The following is a 27,497-nucleotide window of genomic DNA, read 5'->3' as shown; positions in this document are numbered from 1 at the left end:
TCTCTCCATTGAGAGTGATGTTGGCAGTTGGATTTGTATATATGCCCTTAATTATATTGAAGAATTTCCTTCTATTTCTATTTTGTTGAATGTTTTTATCAAGAATGAATTTTAGATTTTGCTAAATGCCTTTTCTACATCAACCAATATGATCATTTTTGGGTTTTTTCCCCCTTGTTTTAGTTTAGGCAGGTTGTGTTTTTCTAAGAATTTGTCCAGTTTTCCTAGATTTTCAAATTAATTGGAGCACAGTTCTTAGTACTCTGTTTATTGTTTCTTGAGCTTGTTATTTGCATCTACTCCTTCTTTTCATTTGTTAGATTTGCCAGTGGTTTGTCCATTTTATTAATCCTTTTGAAGATTCAACTTGTTTTGTTGATTCTATTTTTTTGTTTCATTTATTTTTGCTGTAATGCTTATTATTTCTTTTCTTTTGATGGCTGTATGCTTACTTTCCTGCTCTTTTTCTAACTGTTGAAGATGTTGCATTTTATTGATTTTGGTTCCTTCTTCTTTTTGGACGGCTGTGCTGATTGCTATACATTGCCCTCTAAGTACTGCTTTTGCTGTGTTCCAAAGGTTTTGGTATGTTGTGTTTTCATTCTCATTTGATTCGATTTTGTCCATTTACATTCAGTGTAATTATTGATAGGTATGAATTGATTACAGTTATTTTGCTGACTTTTTTTTCTTTCTTTCTTTTTTTTTTTTTTTGTAGTTCTGCTTGTTTCTTTGTTCCACATAATTTTCTGTGTTGAATTCCATTTTGTTTGTTCATTTTCTTGTCAATTTCATCATTACTGTTGTTTTAATGTTTACTATGTCTTCTGGTTTTCTTTGTCTTGATTTGATGTGAATGTGTACTAATTTTCTTTGAGGTCACCCTATAATTTATTAGTTTAGTTCACAATTTAAAAATTTGTTTTATCTTGAAAGCTACTTGACTTCCTTGCCATTTAAAAGTTCTGTAACTACACTTGTCCCTCTTTTTGCTTTCCAGTTGTCTTCATTATAAATCGATATCTGTGTTTCCCTATTTTCAGTCTTGTAGGTTTGCATTAGTTTGGACACTTCTATATCTGGATTGCTATGTATGTCAATCTCAGCCAGTTGTCTGCTATTGCTGGTTCTCAGTCCAAAGAATTTCCTTTAGTAACTTTTTTAAAGTTGGTCTGGTTATTAGATATTTCTTTCATTTCTGTTTATCTAGAAATGTTCAAAATTCATTTTTGAATTTTGAGAGGAAGTTTTGCTGGGTATATGATTCTTGATTTGAATTTTTTTCTTTCAGAGTTTTGTATATGTCTTCCCATTGACTTCTTGCCTGCATGATTTCTGATGAGAAATCAGAATTTAATATTATTGGTTCTTCTTTGTAGGTAACATTTTGTTTTTCCAGATCTGCTCTCAAGATTCTTTGTCTTTGATTTTGAAGAGTTTGATTATGTCTTGATTTTCTTTTGGGGTCTAACCTGTTCATTCAGTTTCTTGAATGCTTTCTTATTATCTTTCATGATGTTAGGGAAGTGTTCTTTCAATAGAAAAAAAACCTAAATATAATAAGGGAGAGGGATGAGTAAAAGGGAGAGCAATCAGAGAATAGTAAAGAAAAACCAAGAGAAAAAAAGAAAGAAGCAGCCATGGTTGGGGAAAACAAGTAGAAAAAAGAAGAAATAAAAGCAGAGATAGAAAAGACAAAAAGCAAGGGTATCCAAACCATAGGCTCTGAGGATCAGACTTTAGCCACCTAGCAGACATAGCAAAATGTCCCTTATCTGGTTATTCAGTTATGAGCCCTGGATACCCACAGATTATGTAAAAACCTTCCCTAAAAGCCGAGACTGTGAATTCCAAAAAGGCAAAGTTTCCCCCCCCCCCAAAAAGCTAAAGAGGATATAGAGAAACTCTGTTAACTGATGGTATGTGGAGGGGATTATAATCAATGTAATGAAACAAGGTATATGAATGTTTGAATGTGAAACCGATGATGTGCCCTGAAAACTTTCACTCAATCCACAATAAAAACCTTAAAAAAAAAAAAAAAAAGCAAGGTAGGTAAAAAAGGAAGAAGGGAAAGAAAGAATAAACCAACAAAAACAATGAAAGAAAAAATAACAGGACATATGCCTGAACCAGAAAGAAGAAAATTCCGGGGTGTCCTGCCCACCAAGGACCTCACATGGTGATGAGGATGAGAAATGGCTCTCTGGCTCTAGATGGTGTTCCTGTAGGTCTAAGTGTTGTCTTTTCTGGACACCCAATCCAGAAGTAGTTTGTGGAGACCCTGAAAGCAGGTATTCTATCCCCAAGGGCAATCTAGGGCGAGAGGTTCCACTAGTCCAGGGTTGTCCAGAACCCCCTCTGCAGGTCTGGAGCAGGTCACACCCAATTCCAGGTGCCAAAGTCAGTGCTGCTAGCTCCCAACTGACTTTAATGGGGCTCTGATGACCCAGAGAGCACTTTTGTTTCCCAAAGAGCAGGAGTTTTGATGGGAGTATAGGTATGTGGGAAACGGCTATGCCTCTGGTTACTAGAAAAAAATGTGCACCTTTCTCTCTGCCAAAGAGCAATATGCCTTGGCACCACCTACCACCTTCTTTCCTTCACAGCTAACCGCAAAACTTCAAGATGGCCACTCCGTGCCTGACCAGCCAGCACAAATCACCTGTCTCTGTTTTTTCCCTCTATGTCTATTCAGCTGCTTCTCCTAGTTTGGGCTAGTGCAAGGCTGACCAGGGCTAGCTCTGCAGGTCTGGAGCAGGATTCAGCTGAATCCCAGCACCAGGGTTGGTGTATATAGTTCCCCACTCACTTTGATGGGGTTCACAGCTGTAGTGATCACCTCCGTGGGGCTCTGATTGGTGGGAGAGCACGAGCATGGCTGGGATGGTATGCGGGTAGGGGCAAAGCATGCCTCTGGTCAACAGTGGAGTGCAGGAAAGAGAAAAATCAGACTTTACCTCCATGAGTCACCAGTTGTTGTTATGTGCCGTGGAGTCCGTTCCGACTCATAGCGATCCTGTAACAGGGTTTCCGAGACTGTAAATCTTTACGGGAGTAGAACGCCTCATCTTTCTCCTGTGGAACCACTGACCTTGTGGTTGGCAGCCCTACTCGTAACCACTACGCTACCAGAGCCCTTTGCTACAAAACCAATATGATGTCTTGTCTTTGAAGAAGCTCACAAAAGTTTAAGATGGCCACTCACATATGCTCACCAAACATTTTTTTTTTTTTTTTATTTTTTTGTGTAGGCTTATTTTTTTGCTTCATCTGTTCAACTTTCTCTCCAAGTAAGCATTCAGTCCACTTCTATCTGCCTTCATCTGAAGCTCAGGGTTCCAGGACTATCATCTGCATTTGTTTCATTTGGTTTTCCTTATCTTTGCTGTGAAGAGTCTGTATAGAGTTTCTGCCTAGTCCTTCATCTTGCCACCTCCTCTATTATGTTCTTTAAGAAGAAGAAGAAAAAAAAAGCAAATTTGATTTTAGACCATTGCTGCCCAAGATAATGTTCCAGGTCCCTTGGAGTCTGTGAATATGGCAATGAGAATCTGCCAACAATGTCCAAGTATTTCATTTATCTTAACCAAAATTTTATATCTCTTACATAACTAGGCAACCCAGAATAATTAAAATCACAAATTTTTCTTTTGGAATTTTGGCAGTGCCAGAAATCATACGGTGTTCAGAAACCCTGATTGGTCTTTGGTGATATGATAGAAATTCTGAAACCTGGAAACAGGATCATCCCTAACATCCCACACAGCAATTGACCCTGAGCCTGCGTGAGTAGAGAAATATTCCAGCCCAAGATAGACAGAATTCTGTGGTGTAAAACTCCTGTACACAGAGCTAAATCGTGTGAAAGGAGTTCAGGTGACATAATGGCTGGGAACCACCGGCCTAACTGAGTGTTGTTGATTTTCCGATACAGGTTAGGGGACAAGGTATGAAGGGGTAGAACACTGGCAGGGTTTTCTCTCCAGTAATGCAGTAAGGATGTTTTCCACCACAGATTAAGTAACTGTTGTAATGTACAGGTTAAGTAATTGTTGTTTATCATGGCGTTAATTCCAACTCATGGTAACTCATGTACAGAATAGAACTGTACATGGGACTGTCAGAGCTGTAACCTTGTAGACAGATTGGCAGGTCTGTCTTTTGAAGTCCCTCTAGGTGGGTTTGAAACACCAACCTTTCAGCCAGTAGTCCAATGCTTTAAATGTTTGCTCCACCCAAAAGTGATTAACAGGAATTTGGTCCTTCATATTGTATGAAAGGAGCCCTGGTGTGCCATTGTAAGATAGGCCCTGGACTGCTAACTGCAAGGTCAGTGGTTCAAACCCACCAGCCGTGCCTCAGAAACCCTATATAAAGTTGCTATGAGTCTAACCAAATCAATAGCAATTAACAATTATATAAATATGTTTTAAATGGATCCCTTTACCACCTGCTGTAAAGTTAAAATCAGTACTTTTAAACAAGGGGAAAAAGGCCATTGGCTCTGTTGTTCAGAAGTAAGGGGTGAGGGAAAGTGAGCACTTCTGGTTTTCACTTCCTTTGAGACTTGTCAATTGAAGTGGCAGCAAATGGATGAAGAACACTCTTTCGAGTTGGAAGATGTTCTTTTGTTTTTCTTTTTTAAATGTTTTATTGTGAATTATGTGATAGTTTACATGGGAGAACATTAGCTGTACATTCATCTATCCTACATAATTTCATTGCCATGGTTACAATCCCCTCCATGCCTCATCAACCAACCAAAGGGTATACCCTGCAAGCATGCCCCCTCCTCCCGCCAAGTCGTCAGCACACAGCCCCTCTCCCTCTCTGTGTCTAAAGTCCCCAGCTGCTTCATCTCTCCACGTCATTGTCTTTGTCTCCATCTCTGGCGTCACTGCTTCTCTGGGTAGGGTCCCACTCTCCGTTCTTCTCCCTTCATGATCCCAGGGACCTCCGCTCCTAGACTAAAAAGTTAATCACTCCCCTCCTTGCTACAAAACGTCTACCTTTACATTTCCAACCCTCACAATCAGTCCTGATAACAATTATTCACTATTGTATCACAAGAGACCTATCCGCATTTCATTCCATCAGCCCCAGCTAGACAGATTGGATACTACTCAGTGGAGATTCTACCTTCCTCCAAGCCCTCTGGATCTAGGTTCCCTCTTGAAAACTTGTAAGCCAGTCATTTCTTGCCTCTGTAGGCCCTCCCCCCACCATTTTGGGTAGCCAATGTCCAAGTTGCCCATCCTGTCTACTCTGTGTATGGAGGGGGTGGGAATGATCCTTGCTGTAAAGCTTTGTTTCCTCTTTTGAGCTACTGCATCTATAGGTGTAGGTCAAGTTCATCAAATTGTATCAGATTACTCTTTTTTTTCTCTTCTTTCTTCTTCTGGTTGAGTTGTGATCATCCAGTCATTGAAGCCAGGTCAAGTGGGTATTATCTGCAAGTATGGGTGTTCTTGTGCATATGCCCTCTCTTATCAGCTGGATGCTTCACTCTCCATTCTAGTCCTCTGTGTCTATATCACTGACTCTGGGCCCAAGAGTCCCCAGGTCTTGCCACACTGCTGGCCAACCAGGTCTCCACCTGGGTTCACAGGAATCTATCGAACGTGGTTAGACTTAGTTCACAGCTTCACTGCTGTTTTTCCCTCACTTCCCCTTATTGGTGACGAACGTGGTCACCAATCAGAGTGTGTATTCCCATTGAGTCTTGGTCTTGGAAGAGGGTTTGCTCTGAGGGGACCCGACCACTTGGCTTGATGTCTTGTGTGCAAGCAACTTGCTTGTTCTTGTAGTAACAGTCGGTCTGCCTATATTGTTTTGTATTTTTCCTGTCGGTCTTTCAAGAAGTATGGAAGATGAAGTTTTGAATCTCATGTTTACCATTAAGAGCTGAGCAGTGCTAATTTAGTATCTTTCAACTTCGTTTTCCAGATAAAAAGCAGAGACAATAATGTTCCCTATCAATAATGGGATATTACAGAAACAGCATTAGATTACATATCAATAAATTCTTTCATTCCAACCCTAGTTCAGTCAACTACTTTAAGTGAATACTTGGGTACTTGCCTAATTCCTCCAAGCTTTCCTTTTCTTTTCTCTGAATAATAAAACCACTTGGTTTTGAGGCTATGAGATCATTCAGGTTAAAAAATGTCGTGGAAATAATAAAGCAATGATGCTAAAGCAAACTTAGTATCATATCAATGTAAAACATATGATGTACTGTTTTTGCTCATATTAAACCTTATTCCAGACCAAAATCTTTTAGGAATTACCTTGTTTCTTTGCCTGCTGAGAAGATAAATGTAATGGGTTTCAGTTCCAGTTCGTACTTGCTGTGACAGATCCTATGACTGCACCTTCCATCCTGTGGTAGACAACCTCAGCTCCTGTGGGGTCCTGCTTGTTGTTGTTGTTGTTTTTGTTAAGTACCATCAAGTTGGTTCCAACCCACAGTGACCCTGTATAGGGTTTCCGAGGAGCAGCTGGTGAGCTTGAAACGCCAAGCTTACAGTTCTAACGGCTTTGCAATCTGACGCATTAACTCACAGCGCCACACCAGGACTCCATTGGAGTATAGCAAATATATCGTCCCTACTCTCATTGAGCTTGGTTTGAGAGTATATAGTCTTTCAATGATCTGAATCATAAAACCAAAACCAAATCTCTGCTGTCAAGTAGATTCCAACTCATAGCAATCTGAAGAGCAGAGCAGAATAGCCCCATATGGTTTCAGAAACTGTATATCTTTACAGAGGAACAGTTTCATCTTTCTCCCTTGAAAAGGCTGTGGGTTCAAACTGCTGACCTTCAGTTACCAGCTCAATGTCTAATGCTCTGTGCCACCAGGGCCCCTTTTCTTGATTAAAAGAGACCCTGGATTGCATTTGTGCCTTGTCTTTATTACTATCACACTCCTAATATCTGAGCTACCCAGTCAAAATCTAAATCTTATAGGCATACAGAAAACACTCACAGAATAAAGAACATACAGAGAGGCTGTTTCCATATAATGTTTAAAGTATACATACACATATATACTTCAGTGAAACTGCCACTTAATTTCTCAAACCTTGAGCTTAAATATAACATTTCCTTTGCTTTTATTGATTCTACGTATGAAGGGAAAACCCCCCCTCCAAACTCCCACCTTTTTCATATATACTAAAAAGATATTATCCATACATTATCTATATCAGCTCTTTCTGACATGATGTCCACTTGCATGTTTTATAGTTAAGGCTCAACAACACAATTAGATGTAACAATGGGATGGAAGAAAAAACAGACTAGGATTTCCACTTTGCTATTTTACTAGGAAATCCACAGGGAAATCTAATGGTGATTTTACTGTTTACCTCTAGGTGACATTTCCCAAATGTCTTTACATGTTACTGAGTGTCCCTCACAAAACTCCAGTCACTAGGAGTGTAAAGAATGACTATAAGAATGACCAGTTCATCTGAACCTCCTCTTTACAAGTGATGTCTTGCACACAGATCAAGAAATATCCTATAAGCAATTTCTAGTAACCCTTGAAATACATAAATAGGCCCTGAACTCATCTTCTTAACAGCTAGCTAAATACTTTGTCTAAGGAAATGTGTCAGGACACATTCCAGATATGATTTCACAGACGTTCACAGGTAGTTAATTCTACTTTCCCACTCAGCCTCGCCCCAAGTTTTCATTTCAATTTAGATAGAAGGGTCTGAGAAGGAAGCCTAGAAAATCAGCCTGGTGACAACCCACATGATCTCTGGTTTTATAATTATGAGATTTTTTACTTGTATTGAAACTATGCATGAGGAAGTAGTGAAAAAATGGGATGGCTTCATAATCGTATAGACCTGCTTTTGCTTTTATGAGGAAATATCTTGGGTATATTAACCTCTAATGAGAGAGCAAAATGAGACTAAAACCTACCTCATAAGGTTGTAGAATAAATTAGATTAACATAGAGTCTGGCTCATAGGAGGAACTCAGTAAAAGGTAGTTCCCTTACACCATCATTCTCTGAGAAAGTATTTAATAGAATGTTTATAAGAAGAATGTCTCTCTTAGGAATGCAACCTAAACATCAGTAGGCCTCACCCATTTTGGAGTACCATAAGTTTCATATAATTGCTACCTCACATTTATATGATACAGTAGTAATTTCTGGACATCCCTAGGAATATGTTCTACGTTGCTTCTCTCCTGGTCTTCTTCCTGCTCCCCTGCTGGCGTCACTGGCTCAGGATGATCAACCTGGGGAGAGCAACCGCCCTTACCTCTCTGGTGCTTCTCTCAACAGGCTCGTTTCTTTCATGATACCCCTGAGATTTCATGAGATCCCTGAGATTTCCAAATTGAAAAAACAAACGAACTTCAAGAAACCAACATGACTTCAGTATACCAGAACCACATTGTGCTTACATGGAAATATCTACCCTCTTCTTTTGTTTCTCACTTTGTCACTTGGGCCCAAACATGTGCCTCCTTATGAAAATACCTTACAAATAGCTGCAGCCTTCTTCCTTCACCATCCATGGGTGAGGACTATGGAATTCTGAATCCTAAAGTCCACTTTTAGACATAATCCCACACACTGTAAACCAACTCCTGTAAGCAGAGGCTGACTTCAGTCTTCCAACCTCCCAATTCACCAGAACCACCTAGACACTGAAGCTCAGTTCACACTCAGCTAGGACCCTCTGATAGTAACAGTTACCACACAGTCTTACTTCTCATCCACTAGGGTCCTGCCTTCCCAATCAAAAGTTACTATGAGACAGAGTAAAACATGTAATATAAATTTATTCTGTGACGTTTTCCTCATTGAAGACACCTTAAAATAGTTAAAAATGAATCATTATTTCATGAAAAATACATAGTAAAAGAATTTAAGCAATATCTACAATATACATGATTTGACCCTGAATATCCTTTTCTTTTCATTTCAAACATAATTTTTTTAAAGTAACATAATATGATAGGACTGCTGCATTCTTCATACACCCTGTGACTCAACAGAATTTCAGTCAACTGTCAGTTCTCTTCTCAACTATGTATGTTAACGGTATTTGTTCCTGCTTTTGAATAGGAAGAGTATCCATTTTATGTTTCTTAACAGTAATATTTTTATCTTCTTTCTCTGATTCTTCCAGAAAATGCTTCGTGGTGAGTCTGAACAGTAATCGAGGGTCAGGTCCAGAAAGAGGTGGGCAATTACAGCTGTCTCTTATTTTAAGAGCCTATAAAGAAAGAATGCAATATAATTTTTAAAAGTATAAATGTGTTAAGGTTATTCTAGTAATTCCTTAATACACTATACATAAAGCAATCAAACATTAAGAATGTATTCCGTTAAATGCTGGCGAGGATGTGGAGAGACTGGGATGCTCCTGCATTGCTGGTGGGATTGCAAAATGGTCCAGCTTCTCTGGAAAGCAATATGGTGCTTCCTCAGAAGGTTGGAAACAGAAATACCTTATGATCTAGCAATTCCTCTACTTGGTATTTACCCACAAGAAATATGAGCCATAACACAAATAAATATATGCACACCAATGTTCATAGCAGCACTATATACAATAGCAAAAAGATGGAGACAGCCTAAATGCCTATCAACTGAAGAATGGATAAACAAACTGTAGTACATACACACAATGGAATATTATGCTACCTTGAAAAATAACAAGGAAGCTGCAAGCCACTGCATAACATGGATGAATCTTGAGGACATTATGTTGAGTGAAATTAGTCAGTCACAAAAGGAGAAATACTGCATAAGACCACTACTGTAAAAGACTAAGAAAAAGAACCTATGCTAAAGGGAGGTGGAGGGGATTCTTTGCTGGTTACTGAGATGTGAGGAGAAGGTGAGGGGAGGGAGGGGAAGGTGGAGCACAGGGCAGGGAACAGACACAGGATAGTTTGGGTGCTAGGAACTAGGAACGGGGACAATACACAAGAAGGGGAAAGCGAATGGAAGAACAAAGCGGACAGGAAAACAATTAGGCAGGTTTGCATGGCCTAAGTGGGGCAGAGGTAAATAATGATGTATGCACAACCTTGGAACAACAGGGCTCTGGGATACAGGGATTGAGACATGGTTGGAATGGGCAAAATGGGGGAAATAATGTTAAGATGCTTGGCTGTCTTTTGAATCTTGGTTTCCCTGGCATACCATTATAAAATAGACACTGGAGGGGAGAGAGAAAGGAATAGCAAGAAGTATCACCATAGAAAGTTTGTAAGTCCGTCTTCTGCCTATAACTGATTGGAATACTTAAAATGAGGCTAAACCATGCCCAGTGAAGACTTCCTGTGGAGCCTTTGCATTACGTAAGACCATAGATGGAATTCTGAAACACATCCAGAATCTTCTAAGGTGGGTAATTTCCACTTGAAAGGACAAGCAGACCAGCTTGGAGTGGCTAGAAGAACAGAAGATACTTCTTGAAAGAAACACCAACAGGAAAAATACAAAACGATAAAGGTAGTCTGACTAATTATTACAAGAACAAGCAAGTTGCTCACCCAGGAGACATCAAGCCAAGTGGTCGGGTCCCCTCAGAACAAATGCCCTTCCAAGACTAAGACTCAATGGGAATACACGTTCTGATTGGTGACCACGTTCATTACCAATAAGGGGAAGTGAGGAAAAAACAGCAATGAAGCTGTGAGCTAAGCCCTACAATGTTCAATAGACTCCTGTGAACCCGGGTGGATAGATGGTTGGCCAGCAGTGTGGTCCAGAGTAAGTGACATAGCCACAGAGGGCAACAGTGGAAAGTGAAGTGTCCAGCTAATAAGAAGAGAGGGCACATGCATAAGTACACCCACACTTGAAGATAATACCCACTTGACATGGCTTTAGTGACTGGATGATGAGAGCTTAACTAGAAGTAGAAAGGGGGAAAAAAAGAGTAATCTGCTACAATTTGATGAACTTGACCTACACCTATGGAAACAGTAGCTCAAAGGAGGTAACAAATCTTCACAGCAAAGATCACTCCCACCCCTCCACACAAGGAGAGGACAGGGATGGGCAATTTGGACACTGGATACCCAGAATGGGGGGTGGGGGGGAGGTTATAGAGGCAAGAAGTGACTGGCTTACAAGCTTTCAAGAGGGAACCTAGATCCAGAGGGCATGGAGGAAGGTAGAATCTCCACTGAGTAGTATCCAATCTGTCTCGGCAGGGCTGATGAAAGGAGATGCAGATAGGTCTCTTGTGATACAATAATGAATAATTGTCATCAGGACTGATTGTGAGGGTTGGAAATATAAAGGTAGACATTTTGTAGTAAAAGGAGGGGAGTGATTGACTTTGCAATGTAGGGGACCATATCAAGGGAGATGAGCGGAGAGTGGGACCCTACCCAGAGAAGCAGTGACGCCAGAGATGGAGGCAGAGATGATGACATGGAGCGATGGAGCAGCTGGGGACTTCAGACACAGAGAGGGAAAGGGGCTGTGTGCTGACAACCGGTGGCAGGCTTGCAGGGTATATCCTTTGGTTGGTTGATGATGCATGGAGGGGATTGTAACCATGGCAATGGAATGATATACGATAGGATGAATGTAAAGCTAATGTTCTCCCATGTAAACTATCACATAATTTATAATAGAACATTAAAAAAAAGAATGTATTCTGTAATTAAAGGAGGATCATAAGCAAATTCATAGTAAATAATTGTATTTTCATGATTTGGTGTGCCGTGGAGTTGGTTCCGACTTATCGCGACTGTGCATAGGGTTTCTGGGGCTTTAAATCTTTATGGGAGCAGAAGCCTCACCTTTCTACCATGGAATGACTGGTAGTTTCGAACTGCTGACCCTGAGGTTAGCAGCCCGAGTCATAACCACTAAGCCACCAGGGCTCCTTCTCATGAGCTGCTAACCTTCATTTCAAAACAACAACACTGACACCTGCAGTAATGGTCCAACTATCCTGCTGGAAATAAAGAAGCCCTTTTAGAGGTACTGCAATGGTTTCAATCTCAAGCAGAACCTGAGAACAACTATCCAGATTAGAAAACATCTGAAGACTATGTGAGAAGTTTATTCAAGAAAAAGAAAATAGTAGACTATAGATACCTGAACTCACTGAAAGAAGACATACATAGTAACTGAGACAGTCTGAAGTGGAAATTATATTAATAACCTTAAAGAGTTGGCATATCAAAACCATGGAAATTTTTAACTCCCAGAGAAAGTTCTGCATGGAAAAAAAGTAGTCACAGTATACTTAACATGGCTCAGTTGTGACTAGTGTTTACAGTTTTGGAAACAATGAATCTTGATCTAACCAGAATTGGGGGGGGGGGGGGGGCGGAGTGCACAGGTGTATGGTGTGACAGTGATAGGAGAGCACTTAGCTCTCTCATCCTCTACCGTGAAAACTAGGTACTGCCCAAGGCAGGAAAGCTGGCAAGCACATTGTATAGAGGAGGAAAAACCAGAAGAGTCATGGAAAAGCATTGAAAAGGGTTACATTTGGAAAGTCGGGAAATTGAGGGCAGGTAGGAACACTGATACTGCTAACAACACTCTTAAAGAAAGATGAAGAACAGCTGTCAAGAAAGCCTACCAGTTCTTCTCTTCGCCATAAGTTCCATCTGTTTTGGAAGCACATTAGTGAGTATTCGTGGTACCTGCCCTCATGTAATTTACTTCACATTTCCCAATTAGTGAGTATTTGAATTGTTTCCATACTTTGTTTTATTTGGTTTCTATAAATTACCCTAGGAAAATTTTCATTAAAAATAAACAGCTCATAATTTTTCACCTCTTTTTGGGTTTACCTGCAGCATATCCTTTTGAATTAAATGATTTAACCAAAGAACAAGGACAGGTGTATAATTTTTATCACATGGAAATGGGCCACATAAGGCTACGTATTACTTGAGAGGGCTTTACCAACTTATAATACCATCAGCAACACTGGCATACCCAAATTATTCACAATCAGAATAACAAAAGATTTCATGTTTTTGTCTAGCCTACCACAAAATTTCAATGTAGATTCCTTCAAAATCATCAGTTCAAGTTTACAGATGAGGAAATTGAGCCTCAGATAGGCTAAGTGACTGGCAGGGGACCAAAAACAAACAAACAAACAAAAATACTGTCTTAGTTGATATTTTCACTGTTAAAACACAGCTTCAAACCAACTGACACTGGTTCCGTCATGGCTGTCTCAGCAAAATCAGAACAGCTCCAAACTTATAAAATGTGAGTGTACTCGAATAACCCGAATGGGGTAAATTACGGGTCAAAGTCTTAGACTGAGAGACTTGGAAGAGGCATAGTGAGCCCTTTTGGGAGCCTGATGTGGGAGACCAGGGTTATCCCCAGAGTTGTAGAGAGTTAACACCCAAAGTGGACAGCTGACAGCCATCTCTGAGCAGGGCACACTTGTTTCCAAGTTTGCGGATCAAGGAATTTAGTTTCTATCCGGGTGTGGTGCTGTGGTTTAATGCACTGGACTGCAGCAAAGTCGGTTTGAACTGCAAGGTCGGCGGTTCAAGCTCATCAGCCGCTCCTTGGAAACCCTATACAGGGTTGCTATGAGTCGGAATCGACTCAACGACACTTAACACCAACAATGTGCCACTTGCATGCTGCTTCTGTTCTCTAAGGAGATTAATTTTCTAGTAATCATCAACCCCATAATTTTTCTGACTCTGTAACACCCATATTTTACAAATTCAGGTCCATTTCAGCTTCCCTTGGTTGGCTATAACTGAACCATAACTAGTTCAAAGCCCTGGTTTTTACATTTTTTTAAGTTTTTATTGTGAACTGATGTTTACATGGGAGAATATAGGCTTTACATCATTGTTTCACTGCAATGATTATCTCCACAGTGCATCGTCATTCAACAGTGTTGCTTCCATTCCCTCTGGTTTTTGTTTTGTTGTTTTTTGTTTTTTTTTTTTTGAGGGGTGGGGCACACAGAAACACTCAGGAATATATAATAATTTAAATAACCAAAAGGCACATTCTGTAAGCCTGCTTCCTGGCCACCAGCACCCAGTCCCTCTCTTTCCATGAGTCCAGAGTCCTCAGCTGCTCCCTCTCTCCATGTCCTCATCTCTGTCTCCATCTCTGGTGTCCCTGCTTCTCTGGATAAGTTCCCGCATTCCGCTTGTGCTCTTCTCCCTTGATGATTCTAGGGTCCTCTGTTTCTGGACTGTAAGATTAACTATTCTCCCTTTTTGTTACAAAACTACCTTTATAGTTGTGACAGTCACAATTAGTCATGATAACAATTACTCACTATTGAATCATAAGAATCTTATTTCCATCTCTTTGCACTAGACCCGGCTAGACAAAATGAATACTATTCAGTGGGCACTCTACCTTCCCCCACACACTCTTAAACTAAACTCCCTCTTGAAACTTTGTAAGCCAGTCACTTTGTGCCTTTATCGCCCCCTCATTTTAGGTAGCCAGTGTCTAAGTTGGCTGTCCTATCTACCCTGTACACAGAGGGGTGTTAATGCTTTTTGCACTAATGGTTTTTGCACCACATATGTTTCTTAAATAACTCTTTTACTGTATGTACTTAGAGATGTTTGAAATATGTTACTTTAATTGTACTTTTAATTATATTATTTCTTTAATTGTATACTTTCTTCATAAAGAATTTCTACAATATTTCTTCATGTATGAACTGTTTCCATCAACTATCTATCAGGAGGATTTCTGTTATAAACCATATATATTTCTATCAAAGCTTCATTTATTTTGCATAGTAAGCTTTTATCAGCTATCCTAGTAAAATATTTTTTTCTGCTGGCTTGCTTTCCTTTCCATATTTATTTTGCTATACGTTAGGGTACCAACATCTTTTTTATAAATTTGAATATACCTTTACTGAACAAAAGTAAGCAAATTTTTCTATTGTACAACTAGAATATGACTTTCATTTCTTTTTACTTTTATTTCTGTAAACTTCATGCACTGCACATAATAGGCACTTAATAAATGCATGCTGAATTTTAAACAAATATTTATAGAATAGTTATGAATAAATCATTATGATAAATGTCATAGGAAAAACACATACAAGAATTTAAATCTAATAGAAAGCAGGCATGCACATTAACAACAAGACTGTATGGCTCAAAAAACACCAAGGAAGATTTGGGGTTAAGTATGAAATTCGCCAGCCAGCTAGCAAGTAACAATTCCAAAAGATAAAACTGAAAGTTAAAGGAAAAATTTACTGTTCACCTTTTATAAGGGGGCTTCAAAAAGTTGATTTGTGTGTGTGTGGAAATTTTTCATTATCTTTTAACTCCATTTTCCCACAAACTTTCTGAAGTTCCCTCATATATGCCTTTTTCCAAGCCAGCTATTTTAAATGCTATTATGATTTTACACAGTTATGATGTGAATCACTTTTGAAATTCTGAGCCCAGTACAGAATCCTATTACTAAAGTATCTTATTTTAAAAAAAGAGAGAAGACAAAAAAGAAGATAGGGAAAAAGTGAGGAAGGAACTAAGGTTTACTCTACCCACATGAATCCATAAACTCCCGGGAGACATTAACCAGTGGCCATCAAGCCAATTTCAACTCATGACAACCCTGTGTGTCAGAGCAGAATTGTGCCGCAAAGGGCTTTTCAATGTCTGATTTTTCATAAGTAGATCACCAGGTGTCAGCAACTGCCAGTGTTAACCATTTGCCCCCTGTGTCCCTGAGACTCCTCAGGAGATATTACTATCTCAATTTTATAGATTTAGAAAAATGAAGGTTAAATTCCATAAATTCCTCAACATCAAGTGCCTGGGTGAGAATCAGGAATCAAGACTCCAGCTATTTTTGCTGTACTACTGCCTTTGAAGACTCCTAGTATGGCACTGTCGGATCAGCACTAGACTGCAAACCACAAGGTTTGCAGTTTAAACCCACCAGCCATTCCTTGGAAGCCTATACAGGGTTGCTATGAGTTGGAACTGACTCATCGGCACTTAATAACTACCTTTGAAAAGAACTCTGATAGCACAGTGGGTTATGAGTTGGGCTGCTAACCACAAGTCAGTAGTTCAAATCTACCAGTTTTTCTGCAGGAGAAAGATGAGGCTTTCTACTCCTTATGTAAAGATTTACACCCTTGGAAACCCTATGTAGGGTTGCTATGAGTCGAAACCGAATCGGTAGCATACAACCACCACCACCACCATCAATGCCTTTGAAAGGAACCCTGATAGTGTAGTGAGTTATGAGTTGGACTTCTAACTGCAAGGTCAGCAGTTCGAATCTACTAGGCACTTTACAGGAGAAAGATGAAGGTTTCTGCCCCTGTAAAGATTTACAGCCTCAGAAACCCTATACTGGGTCTCTAGGAGTTAGAACTGACTCTATGGCATATAACCAACCACCACCACCACCGCCTTTGAAAGAAGTCCTGGTAGCGTGGGGCTGCCAACCTCAAGGTCAGCAGTTCAAATCCACCAGGCACTCCATGGGAGAAAGATGAGACTTTCTACTCCTATAAAGATTTGCAGCCTCAGAAATCTGTATACAAGGTCACTAAGTGTCAAAAGCGACTCGACAGCATAAAACCACCACCATCACTACTGCCTTTGAGGGAGCTTTGGTGTGACATTGTAGGATAAGTACTGAATTGTTAACCAAAAGGTCAGCAGTTCAAACTCAGTAACCACTCGGAAACTCTATACAGGGTCACTATGAGTGGAAGCTGACTTGACGACACATTAACAAGAACAACAACAACTACCTTTGAGGATTCTGGTGTGGCACTGCAGGATAAGCAAAGTCAAACCCACCAGCTGCTTCCTGGAAGCTCTACATAAGGTCACTATGAATCAGAACCGACGGGACGGCACTTAACAACTGCCTTTGACTTTCTTTTCCCATGGTTAACTTCTGATTTGTTACATGCTAAATTCCTATAAGGGTGTGCAATTGCTATCCAACTTCATTGCTCAATTCCTCTATTTTCAATCCAACATTATATTACCTATCTTTCTTATTATTACACATCAGGCAATCATTTAACAAATCTTTACTAACCATCTCAGAAACAACCACAGTCCCTAGAAATATAGCAGAGAGACAGTAGTAAGATACTTTAATTATATGATGAAACAGTAAACTGTGCTAGAGAATAACTATGTGGAATAAAAGCTCTGTGATTTGGGGGGACCAGAGAAGGCCTCCCCAAGGATTTGATGCTTGTGAAATGAGCTGACTGAGAAACCAGTAAATTGTAAGGAGAAAACAAGCTTAGTCTGAAAGATGAACAAGACAGCCTGAAGAGTTGGAAACCTAGGGACACGTGAGGAGGGTGATGCATGATAAAGTTGGAGGTGAAACCACAGTAAGAGCTCAGAGTTTTAGTATAAATTAGATGAACCGTTAGGATTTGTAGTCTAAATTAGTTGAAGATTTTAAGCACGGGAGTGACTTTTAAAACACCCTTTTGGCTCCTGTGTTGAAATGGACTGGTAGGATTTAAGGTAAAACGTGAAAGCAGAAAGATTAAAACACAAGATGACGGTAGTACTCTGGGGAAGAGGTGGTGAAGACTTTTTCCAGGGTAGTAAGGGTGGTAACGGAGAGAAGACACCGAGCACTGAAGCACTGTGGAGGGAGATTACAGGATTTCCTCATGGACAGCATGCAGAGAGAATCAAAGTTGAGTCTTAAATCTCCTCTTCTATATCTTTTGGTATGCTTGCTATCCTTTCATCTGAGTATAACATACTTTTGCTCATATTGAATAATTATTGTAATGCAGTATTGTTTGCTTATTAGTAACTCCAATCATACATTCTTTTAAAGATGCTGTTCTTATCAAATCATCATGACAGAATCACTTAGGCTAATAAAATAAATTACATAATTAACACTGTCCCTGTCTATATTTTGAACATAGTTTACCATTGAAAAAATTGTTGTTTCAATTTCTGAAAAAAGTAGCGCAAAAAAAAAATCAGGGCCAGGTGTCCTTTTCATTTGTAATGTGCTATGACTCTGGGTTTCTAGTAGTATTGGTTTTATTTATTTATACCTTACTTCGTTCTGGTTAATATTACTACTTCTAGCTACATCCACTTTGGCAATTTACAAATGCATGCATGCACACACTTTCATTACTTCTGATTCTGACCTGGACTACTGCTGTGGGTGTCACTGAGTCAATTCCAACTCACAAAAACCCCAATGTAACCAATGTAGAAGTATCCCCACAGGATTTTCTTGGTCACCAACCACCCCTTAGAATTCCCTAGACAGGATCACTAGGATCTCTGGTAGTGTAGTGGTTACGAGTCAGGATGCTAACTTCAAGGTCAGCAGTTCAAAACTGCCAGCTGTTCCACAGGAAAAAGATGAGGCTTTGTACTCCCTGGAAGATTTATAGCCATGGAAACCCTATGCAGGGTCACTGTGAGTCAGAACTGACTCCATGGCACACCAAAACCACAAGCTGGGAATGATTCAACAGCACTTAACAACAATCTTTATGGAAGCAGACCGCCATGTCTTGTTCCCATATGGAGCTGCTGGCTGTGTTTAAACCAGCAGCTTTCTGACAACAGACTGCTTAATCACTGTGCCACCAGGACTCAGAATGCACTGGACTGAAAGACTGGTTTGAACCACAAGGTTGGCAGTTCAAGCTCACCAGTTGCTCCTTGGAAACCCTATACTGGGTCACTATGAGTCAGAACCAACTTGATGACTCTCAACAACAAATTAAAAATAAGAGTCTCCCAAATATTTTGGTTTTCTTTTAAGTTACTGTAGCTCTTCACCTGGTCCTATTTTATTCCTTATCTAGTAAATGGATCCAATAGTTATCACTTTGACTAAATTTCCCAAAGAATCAACTATTGTCATTTTGCTTATTTCTACTTAGTTTTTATTATCTGGATTTTTCCCTGTTTGGGACACTTGAAATAGAACATATTTTTTTTCTCTTTTTCTTTCTTAATTTAGACATTTAAACTGATTAAAAATGTTCTTTAAGTATAGGCTTGGTAGGAACTTATGAAAATATAACCATGCCATTAAAAAAATTACACTGATTTCTAAAACATTTTCTTATTGTTTATAGATCTCTTTTGCCTTATATATACAAAACTCTAATTTTCATGTGGCCATTTAAAAATTTTATACGAATTTTACTGTACCATGTTCTGACAATTTGAACAATTTTTGTATTAAGTATACTATTTTTGTCTAAGTTATACGACCAATACTTTTATGAATATGCATTTTCAAAGAAAATGAACTTTTTTCTACTAGCATGTCAGCTGGATACCAGTTCAATGCTATTTTTTATTTTATTTATCTCTATGCTTTGTTATTTGTTAATTCCTTCCTTGATCCATGGTTTTCTAAGAATGACCTGGTGTAAACTACAATTCACAAATACATATAAACAACTATACATTTTATACAATTCTTGATTTTCAGTGGCTTTTGGCTACTGAGTACTTCACTGACACATTACTCTGTGTTTCATTTATTAAAGGGACTTTCCATCTGGAGAGAAAGAAAACCCAGTTTGGCAACATACCATACCAGAGTACTTGTGCCACTGGGTTTTGTCACTTTGGTTTCTTTCCCTCTAAGCCCTTACACTTCTTCAGAGTCTAAAAAGACCCAGTTATTTTTACTCTTGTGTTCTTGAAATTTTTTGTTTACATTTAAATACCTGGTGGTGGTGATTAAGTGCCAAGGAGTTGGTTCCGACTCACAGCGACCATGTACAGGGTTTCTGAGGCTGGAAATCTTTACGGGAGCAGAGCCCCTCATCTTTCTCCCACAGAACAGCTGGTAGTTTCAAACTGCTGACCTTGAGATTAGCAGCGCAATTCGTAACCACTACACTACCAGAGTTCCTTTTTTTAAATACCTAGGCATCATCATTTCAAGGCTTCCTGGGCATAATGCTCTGGGAATCTTCCAAAACCTCCATCTTGAGAAATGTCATCTAAACTAAAAACACGGTATAGAAACCATAGTCAAGAAAACGATGCTATGAGTAAATTAATGGTCTTTTCAATGATGGTGGTGGTGTGCCATGGAATCGGTTCTGATTCACAGTGACCTTGCATAGAGTTCCCAAGGCTGTAAATCTTTACAGGAGTAGAAAGCCTCATCTTTCTCCCATGGAATGGCTGATAGTTTCGAATCCCTGACCTTGAGGCTAGCAGGCCGACTCATAACCACAACGCTATCAGAGCTCCTTGTGTCTTTTCAATAGTTTCCATTTTTCAGACTTTATTTTGTTGAGTGTTTTAATTTGGTTGTGCTATGTTCCTCCACCTTCAGCATCAATGGTTTGCCACAGAAAACGTTGCTGCTTCTCTGTGTAAATGGATGTAATTTGCATTGCTGAAGTCATTCTTCTGTCACTTAGAATGAAGCTAAGTCAGGAATATTGCAAGCTTCAGGGGGCTCGGTTTCTCGAGGAGTTCTTGCCAACTAGGCTGTCCTCACCAACGGAGCAAAATTTATAAACTAGACCTCAGATTTAGTTTTGTTTTTTTTTAAATTTTCATCCTTTTAGAGTTTCTCTTACTGGGAGACAACTGGCATTTCAAAGGCTCTGTTCTGGGTTCTTTCAGTTGAATTTTGTTTGGATGACAGTTGCTGTGCTGTTAGCAATTAAGGGCATGCCTGGAACACAGCACAAACTCAATTAACCTTTTAAACAAAGATGCTTGCACCTTTTATTTCTTTTCAGCTTTTGCCAACTCTTGTATACTCAAATCATTCTGAGTTTTTTAAACATCTCCTAAGATCGGTGGTTCAAGCTCACCAGCTGCTCCTCAGAAACCCTATACAGGGTCGCTGTGGGTCGGAATTGACTTGACAGCACTTCACAACATCACCACCTACCTCAAGTCTATTACTGAACAGAAAAAAATCTGGCTGCATATCTTTTATGCCATTAGGGTTGATGTGGCTGGAGTGAGTTCCTTTTTCACTGTTCTAGTTAAGTTCCTCTTGAAGATGCACACTCAGGTTAGCTTTTTGATATACAGGAGGAAGACAGCTCCCCAATCAGAAAACTTTTCAGGTTGTAGAACTGAGTATCAGCAGGATGCTAAATTACCACCTCATTAACACTTGCTGGCCAGGACAAGTTACAACCACCTCCACAAAGGAGTCAGGCTGTCATCATGTGACCCCACTGATGGATAGAATTTAGCATCACTGATTGTGGAGCAACCAGATTGTAAGAGCATTCTGATACTAAGCAGTGTGAAGCAGAGTTACACTAAAATATCCTTGATGCAATTTGAGTCTGTCAAAGCACAAATTGCACCAGGCAATCTTAAAACATGCAGGGAAGACTAATATTCAAAGGATTCCTGTACAGGAAAAAAAAAAAAAGGACGAAGGGAAGTGCAGGGAAGTAACACCACATGGCAATGGGGACAGTGATCAGTCCCTAGTCAGCTAGGACAGACTTGTTGTTAAGTACCGTGGAGTTGGTTCTGACCCATAGCGACCCTGCACAGGGTTTCCGAAGCTGTAAATCTTTACAGGAGCAGAAAGCCTCATCTTTCTCCCGTGGAACAGCTGGGAGTTTCCAACTGCCGACCTTAAGGTTAGCAGCCCGATTCATAACCACTACACTACCAGAGCTATCAGCCTTTTAAAAGAAGATTAAGAGACCTTGGTTACTGGGATGGGTAAGTGATTTACCAGGCATGTGATTAGAGCCATTTTGTTCAGAATGTACTCTTTTCTTACAGTAAATAGCCACAAGAGGAGTCCAGGTGGTACAGTGGCTAAAGTATGTGGCTGCTAACTAAAAGGTTGGCATTTTTATCCCAGCACCTCTTCTGAAGGAGAAGATGTGGCATTCCATTTCCCTAAATATTTACAGCTTCAAAAACCCTATGGGTGGTTGATGATGCATGGAGGGGATTGGAACCATGGCAATGAGATGATATACGATGGAATGAATGTAAAACTAAAGTTCCCCCATGTAAACTATCATATAATTCACAATAAAACATTAAAAAAAAAAAAACCTATGGACAGTTTTTACTGTCTTACAGGGTCCCTGTGAGTCTGAAGCGACTCCACAGCAGTCAGTGTGGGTTCGTTTATACAGCCACACACACATCCTCCTAGAGGGTGGGCACCCAGAGATGGTAATGGGATGAAAAAAGGGATGGATGCACAGACTTCTGGTGTGGCGCTGTAGGATCAGCACAGGACTGTGAACCACAAGGTCAGGTCAGCCATTCAAACCCACCAACTGCAACTTGGAAACCCTATACAGGGTTGCTATGAGTTGCAATCAACTTGATGGTACTTAACAACACCCAGAGATTATAGAGACTCAGTGAGAAAAAGCTTGAAGACATGAGGGAAAAGTCTATTCTAAAGTTAAACAATTAACTCCATCTCATCCTGGTGTAGCACTGTGTGATAACGCGCTAGACTCCAAGGTAAGTTTGAATCGCAAGGCAGCCTTTCCTTGGAAATCCTATTATACAGGGTCACTATGAGTCAGAATAAGACTCACCAGCAGTTAACACCAACACCAACAACATCAGTTGTTTACAGCAAATGTGCAGAACAGACAACAGTGAAGAATTTTTTTAAGAAAGGAGTCAGTAAAATTCAACTTTATCAGTACAATTTACAGGAATAAGCAAAAACAACTTACCACAAAACAGGAATCAAATAAATCCAGAAAATGGAACCCGATTTATTCAGCAAGGCAATTACAAGTTAAAGACAAAAAAAAATAAAGGAAAGGGGGCATAGTTCTAAAGTCAAATAGAATGATCAAATACAATGTGTGGATCTTGATGGGTCTTGCTTTGAATAAACCAACTGTAAAAATATATATTGAGATAGGAAAATTTGAATATGGGTTGGATATTTAATTTTATTAAAGAATTACTACATATTTTCTTAGAGCAAGTATGATTAAAGAAAAAAAATGGCACACATTTCAAAAATGTTTATTGGTGTAATTAGGGGTGAAATACCCTGATGTGTGGGATTTGCATTAAAATGCTTAAGAAAAAACAAGAAGGAACAGCTGAAGCAAGTGTGACAAAAGAGTTGATACTGTTGGTTTATTAAATTACTCTCTGGTTCCATAAGATAAGCACTGCGAACCCCAAGGTCACAGTACAAGCCCACCAGCCACTGTAAGGGAGAAAGATGAAGCTCTTTGTTCCGTAAAGATGTCAAGCCTCAGAAATCCTAGGTAGTGTGTCACTAGGAGTTGGAACAGGCTCCACGGCATTTAACAGCTACCACCTTAATCCAGAAATTCACCTGATGGTACTTAACAACAATAACAATACTTGCATGTATTTTAAAAATTCACAATAAAAAGTCAAATGTTAAAAAAATGGGTTTCCTCTGTTCTCCCTTTTCTTCCATCATTTTGCATTTCCATGATTTCTCCCTTGATTTTATATTTTTGTCTTTACTTCTAAATACCAATGGCTTATGAGACATCTAAATGCTTCCAAAAAGGAAACCAAATTTACTACCCAGTGTATTTCCAATTCCCTCTATCTGAATTTTTGTAGGCAAGCATATACTAACAAAAAAGCCTACAGATTTAGCACCACTGGTGCAGTTCGACAGGATAAGCAAAGGACTGCTAACCACAAGGTCAGTGATTCAAATCCATCAGCAACTCCTCAGAAACCCTATACAAGGTCTCTATGAGTCGGAACCAACTCGCTGGCACTTAACCATCACCACCTCAGTCCAGAAACTCACTAGCAAAAAAATTAATAGAGATGAATACAAATAAGATAGTACTGTAAGAAACAGACTAAAAATGTAAGGATAATGCTTATATGATTACTTAACAATAATAAAATTTAAACTATATGTTTTAATGTGATCAGCTGATTTTGTTTGTTTTTTTTTCCTTAAAAGACAAATGACAACAGAAATTGTTATTGTTAAGTGCTGTTGAGATGGTTCTGACTCATAGCAACACTGTATAGGGTTTCCAAGGAGTGAATGAGTTTGAAGCACCAACCTTGCAGTCCAGCGAATTAACCCAAGGACTCTAACAGTAGAAACAGAAACAGCAAAAGTTATGGGTAATTGCTGTTTCTCATATTCTTTGAGCTCATTTTACAGCTCTGTAGGATGTACAAAATGATGGCAAAGTAAATGATACTTGTCCATGGAAATGAACTGTTTGGTGGAATGCAATTGATGACTGTCCTCTGACTAGATCACTTTTGCATTATATTTGTATTCGTTTCAGCCTTGCCTTTATAGCTTGGCACTTGGAGAATCCTCTTTTTAATGAGTTCTAAACTACCACTGATTTCTCATTAATTAATGTGTGAGATAAAATTTTAAATTTAAATTTTTATTTTATATTTGTAGAATATTTTACCTTAAAAAAATTTTATCCTTTACCCTTATTTCATTTAAAAAACTGCAATGGAAATTAGAGTATGGTTAATGTTCAAAGTAGTCTAAAGTAAACAAATAAACGTAATAGAAATTTTTATGCAAACATATATAAAATATTTTTTTTAATTAAGGCCACCTTGGCACAGATCAGCTGTCCTCTAGAATGATAAAGTAGTAAAGAAAAGGTTTCAAACAAATATTTCATAATCAATCATTCCTAACATGAGAATAATACATTAAAATATAGCTATATTTATTCCCAGTGACAATAAATGTATTTATCATACACATTAAGATTCTAGACACTACATACTATATATAGCAGCAATTATGTATTCATAAAAAATAAACTATAATAACATTTCTAACAAAGGAGAAAAACATCAACAACAAACTAATGCTAGAGAAGCTTCATGATTGAATTAGAAGCTTCTTCTGAAAATAGAAACCAAGACATTTCAGGGGATAAAAAATCACCTCCATTTTTTTAATGTGCTTTTCTAAAAATATCATTACTTTTTTCCCCTTTCCCACGAAACACAATTTTTTCTAATAACCCATTCATTTCAACCTCTAGTATACACATCACATGAACTACAATGTTTTTTTAAGGTTTGAGACAATGTTACTGTCAGGCTTCCTGGCTTTATGATTCAGAGGCCAATTCAATTACAGCAGCTGCTGTGATATTTGCCTATTCTTCAACACTCTCCGTGTCAGACAGAATGAAAACCCTGTAAGGTGAACAGTGTATGTTTGTGTACATTGACCAACAACATTTCACTTCAATGTTAAACACTCCCATATTTTCTACGCATGTGATGTCTAATATTAATAATTTATGAATTTACTTTGTCCAATTATAAATGCATAAGAATGATTTAAACAAGAGTTTAAACCCAGCTTCTTGCAAGTTTGAACCCTTTAAAGGGTTCAAAGTAAAATGAGATCAAAATGAATGTATTTACAGCCTACCACTGAATGATCCTGCTATTTAAAAATAGGATGTGGTAAATCTGAGCATCAAGATTCTTTAACATTTACAAATAAAGCTGGCATGGAGAGTTCTAAAAACATTAAAATGAATCCTACCCAAAATGATAATTACAATAATATACCCTCAAACAACGAGCTAAGTCCAAAGTAAATATTTTTCATAAGTATTCGATCATCCTTCATCTCTCTTAGGCCCCTGGAAGAGGGAAAATATAGAGGGACATGAAGAAAGAAAACCCAAAATAAAAACCCACTGCATCAAAGGGAATCCAACTCACAGAGACTCTTTACGACAGAGGAGAACTACCCCAGAGGGTTTCCAAGGTTAAAATGTTTACAGCAGCAGACTGCCACATCTTTCTCCTGCAGAGCTGACTGTGGGATTAAACTGCCTTTTCCGTTAACAGCAGACAGCTTAACCACTTAATCTAAATGCTTGCAATTTGAACATTTAAAAAATTTAAAATCATAAATCTTTCAAGTAAATCTCTACCCTAATCATTATACAATTTCCCATGTTCCTATATATATCATATAAGAATTCTTGTAGAAAAAAAGTTAAGTATCTCCTACAAGGAAATATAATGGTATACTTAAATTTAAGGTCTGGAGAGTGTAACTGTAGTATGTAATTTTAAAACTGTCATACTATTAAACATCAACAGGTTGACATAACATCTGTTCTTCAATTTTTCACCCAAGTTGTTATGGTAACCAAAATATGCAGTATATGTGTTTCCTAAATTTAACCAATTATCTCAAGTAAAAGAGAAAGATAACATATCAGCTTATTAACTACAAATAAAATTAAGACTACAAACTGTTTTTATCCTCTTAAGTACGAACAGAACATACTATACATACTATGTTGTTGTTGTTGTTGTTGTTAAGTGCCATCAAGTTGGTTCTGACTCATAGCAACCCTATACAGGATTTCTGAGGAGCAGCTGTTATGTTTGAATTGCCAACCTTGTAGCTAGCATCCCAGTGCTTACCCTCAGGATTAAATTAAATGAGGCATTATGTACACATGCTTTACCTCTGAATCCACATTTTAAAAAATTAGCAAGCATATATCTTCTACTTTGGGAGTGCTTATGATTCAAAACCAAAACAGAGTACACTTTCTGAACCATGACTATACTAAATTCTGCACTGCTTTGTAAGAGCTGTTAATCGTGGCCTTTAAAAACCAAAGTCAGATCGTGTCACTCTATCCCTCAGTTCAAAACCCTCCCTGGCATACCGTTTCTGAGACAAAGCCAGTCCTTAAAGGGGCTGCAAAGCCTGCACCCCCATGCCCCTGTTATTCAATCAACTCCAACCACTAGGGTTTCTTGGCTGTTCCTCAAATATGCCTAGTTCATTCCTGCCACAGGGCCTTGTATTCTTTTCTGTCTGGAAGACTCTTCCCCTAGATAGTGCTGTAGGATATGCACTAGACTGAGAACCACAAGGTAGGCAGTTCAAACGCAACTGCTACGCAAAAACCCTGTATAGGGTTGCTATGAGTTGGAGTTGACTTGACAGCACTTAAAAATACTTACTACTTACTGTTATAGTATAAGGATCCCTGGTGGTACAGTGGTAGATGTACTCGACTGCTAACTAAAGAGATCAAAGATTCAAACCTACCAACCGCTCCATGGGAGAAAGAAGTGGCAGTCTGCTTCCATACAAATTTACAGCCTTAGAAACCCTATGAGGCGGTTCTTTTATGTCCTATAAGGTTGCTGTGAGTTAAAATTGATTCTAAAGTAGTGGGTTTTTTTTTTTTTTTCTGCTGTTGTTATGTATCAGTGATCTATTCTGTGTGTTACTCATTTATTCTAATAACTGTCTTTCTCCCCAAACTTCAAAATAAGCTCCATGAAGGCAGAGATTGTTGTTATTGTTATTGTTAGGTGCCACTGAGTCGGTACCAACTCACAGTGACCTTATACACAGCAGAACAAAACAATGCCCGATCCTGGGCCAACCTCACTATTGTTGCCACATTTGAGCCCATTGATGCTGCCACTTTGCCAATCCATCTCGCTGGGGGTCTTCCTCTTTTTCTCTGACCATCCACCCTACC

General features: G+C 38.9%; 1 protein-coding gene across 1 annotated transcript in view; it reads right to left on the bottom strand.

The window, feature by feature from the left end:
• Window positions 1–9,041: 9,041 nt before the first annotated feature.
• The window catches only part of OMA1 (OMA1 zinc metallopeptidase), a 106,521-nt gene continuing 88,065 nt past the window's right edge, over window positions 9,042–27,497 (bottom strand). The window contains exon 8 of the mRNA XM_006862506.1: window positions 9,042–9,254. Coding sequence (XP_006862568.1) covers window positions 9,042–9,254 — 213 coding nt within the window. The remainder of the gene's footprint in view (window positions 9,255–27,497) is intronic.

This window comes from Chrysochloris asiatica, unplaced genomic scaffold (genome assembly GCF_000296735.1).
Source record: "Chrysochloris asiatica unplaced genomic scaffold, ChrAsi1.0 scaffold00048, whole genome shotgun sequence".
NCBI classification, from domain to species: domain Eukaryota; kingdom Metazoa; phylum Chordata; class Mammalia; order Afrosoricida; family Chrysochloridae; genus Chrysochloris; species Chrysochloris asiatica.
The sequence above is the reverse complement of the archived record's forward strand: the minus strand, read 5'-3'. Positions and strand labels throughout refer to the sequence as shown.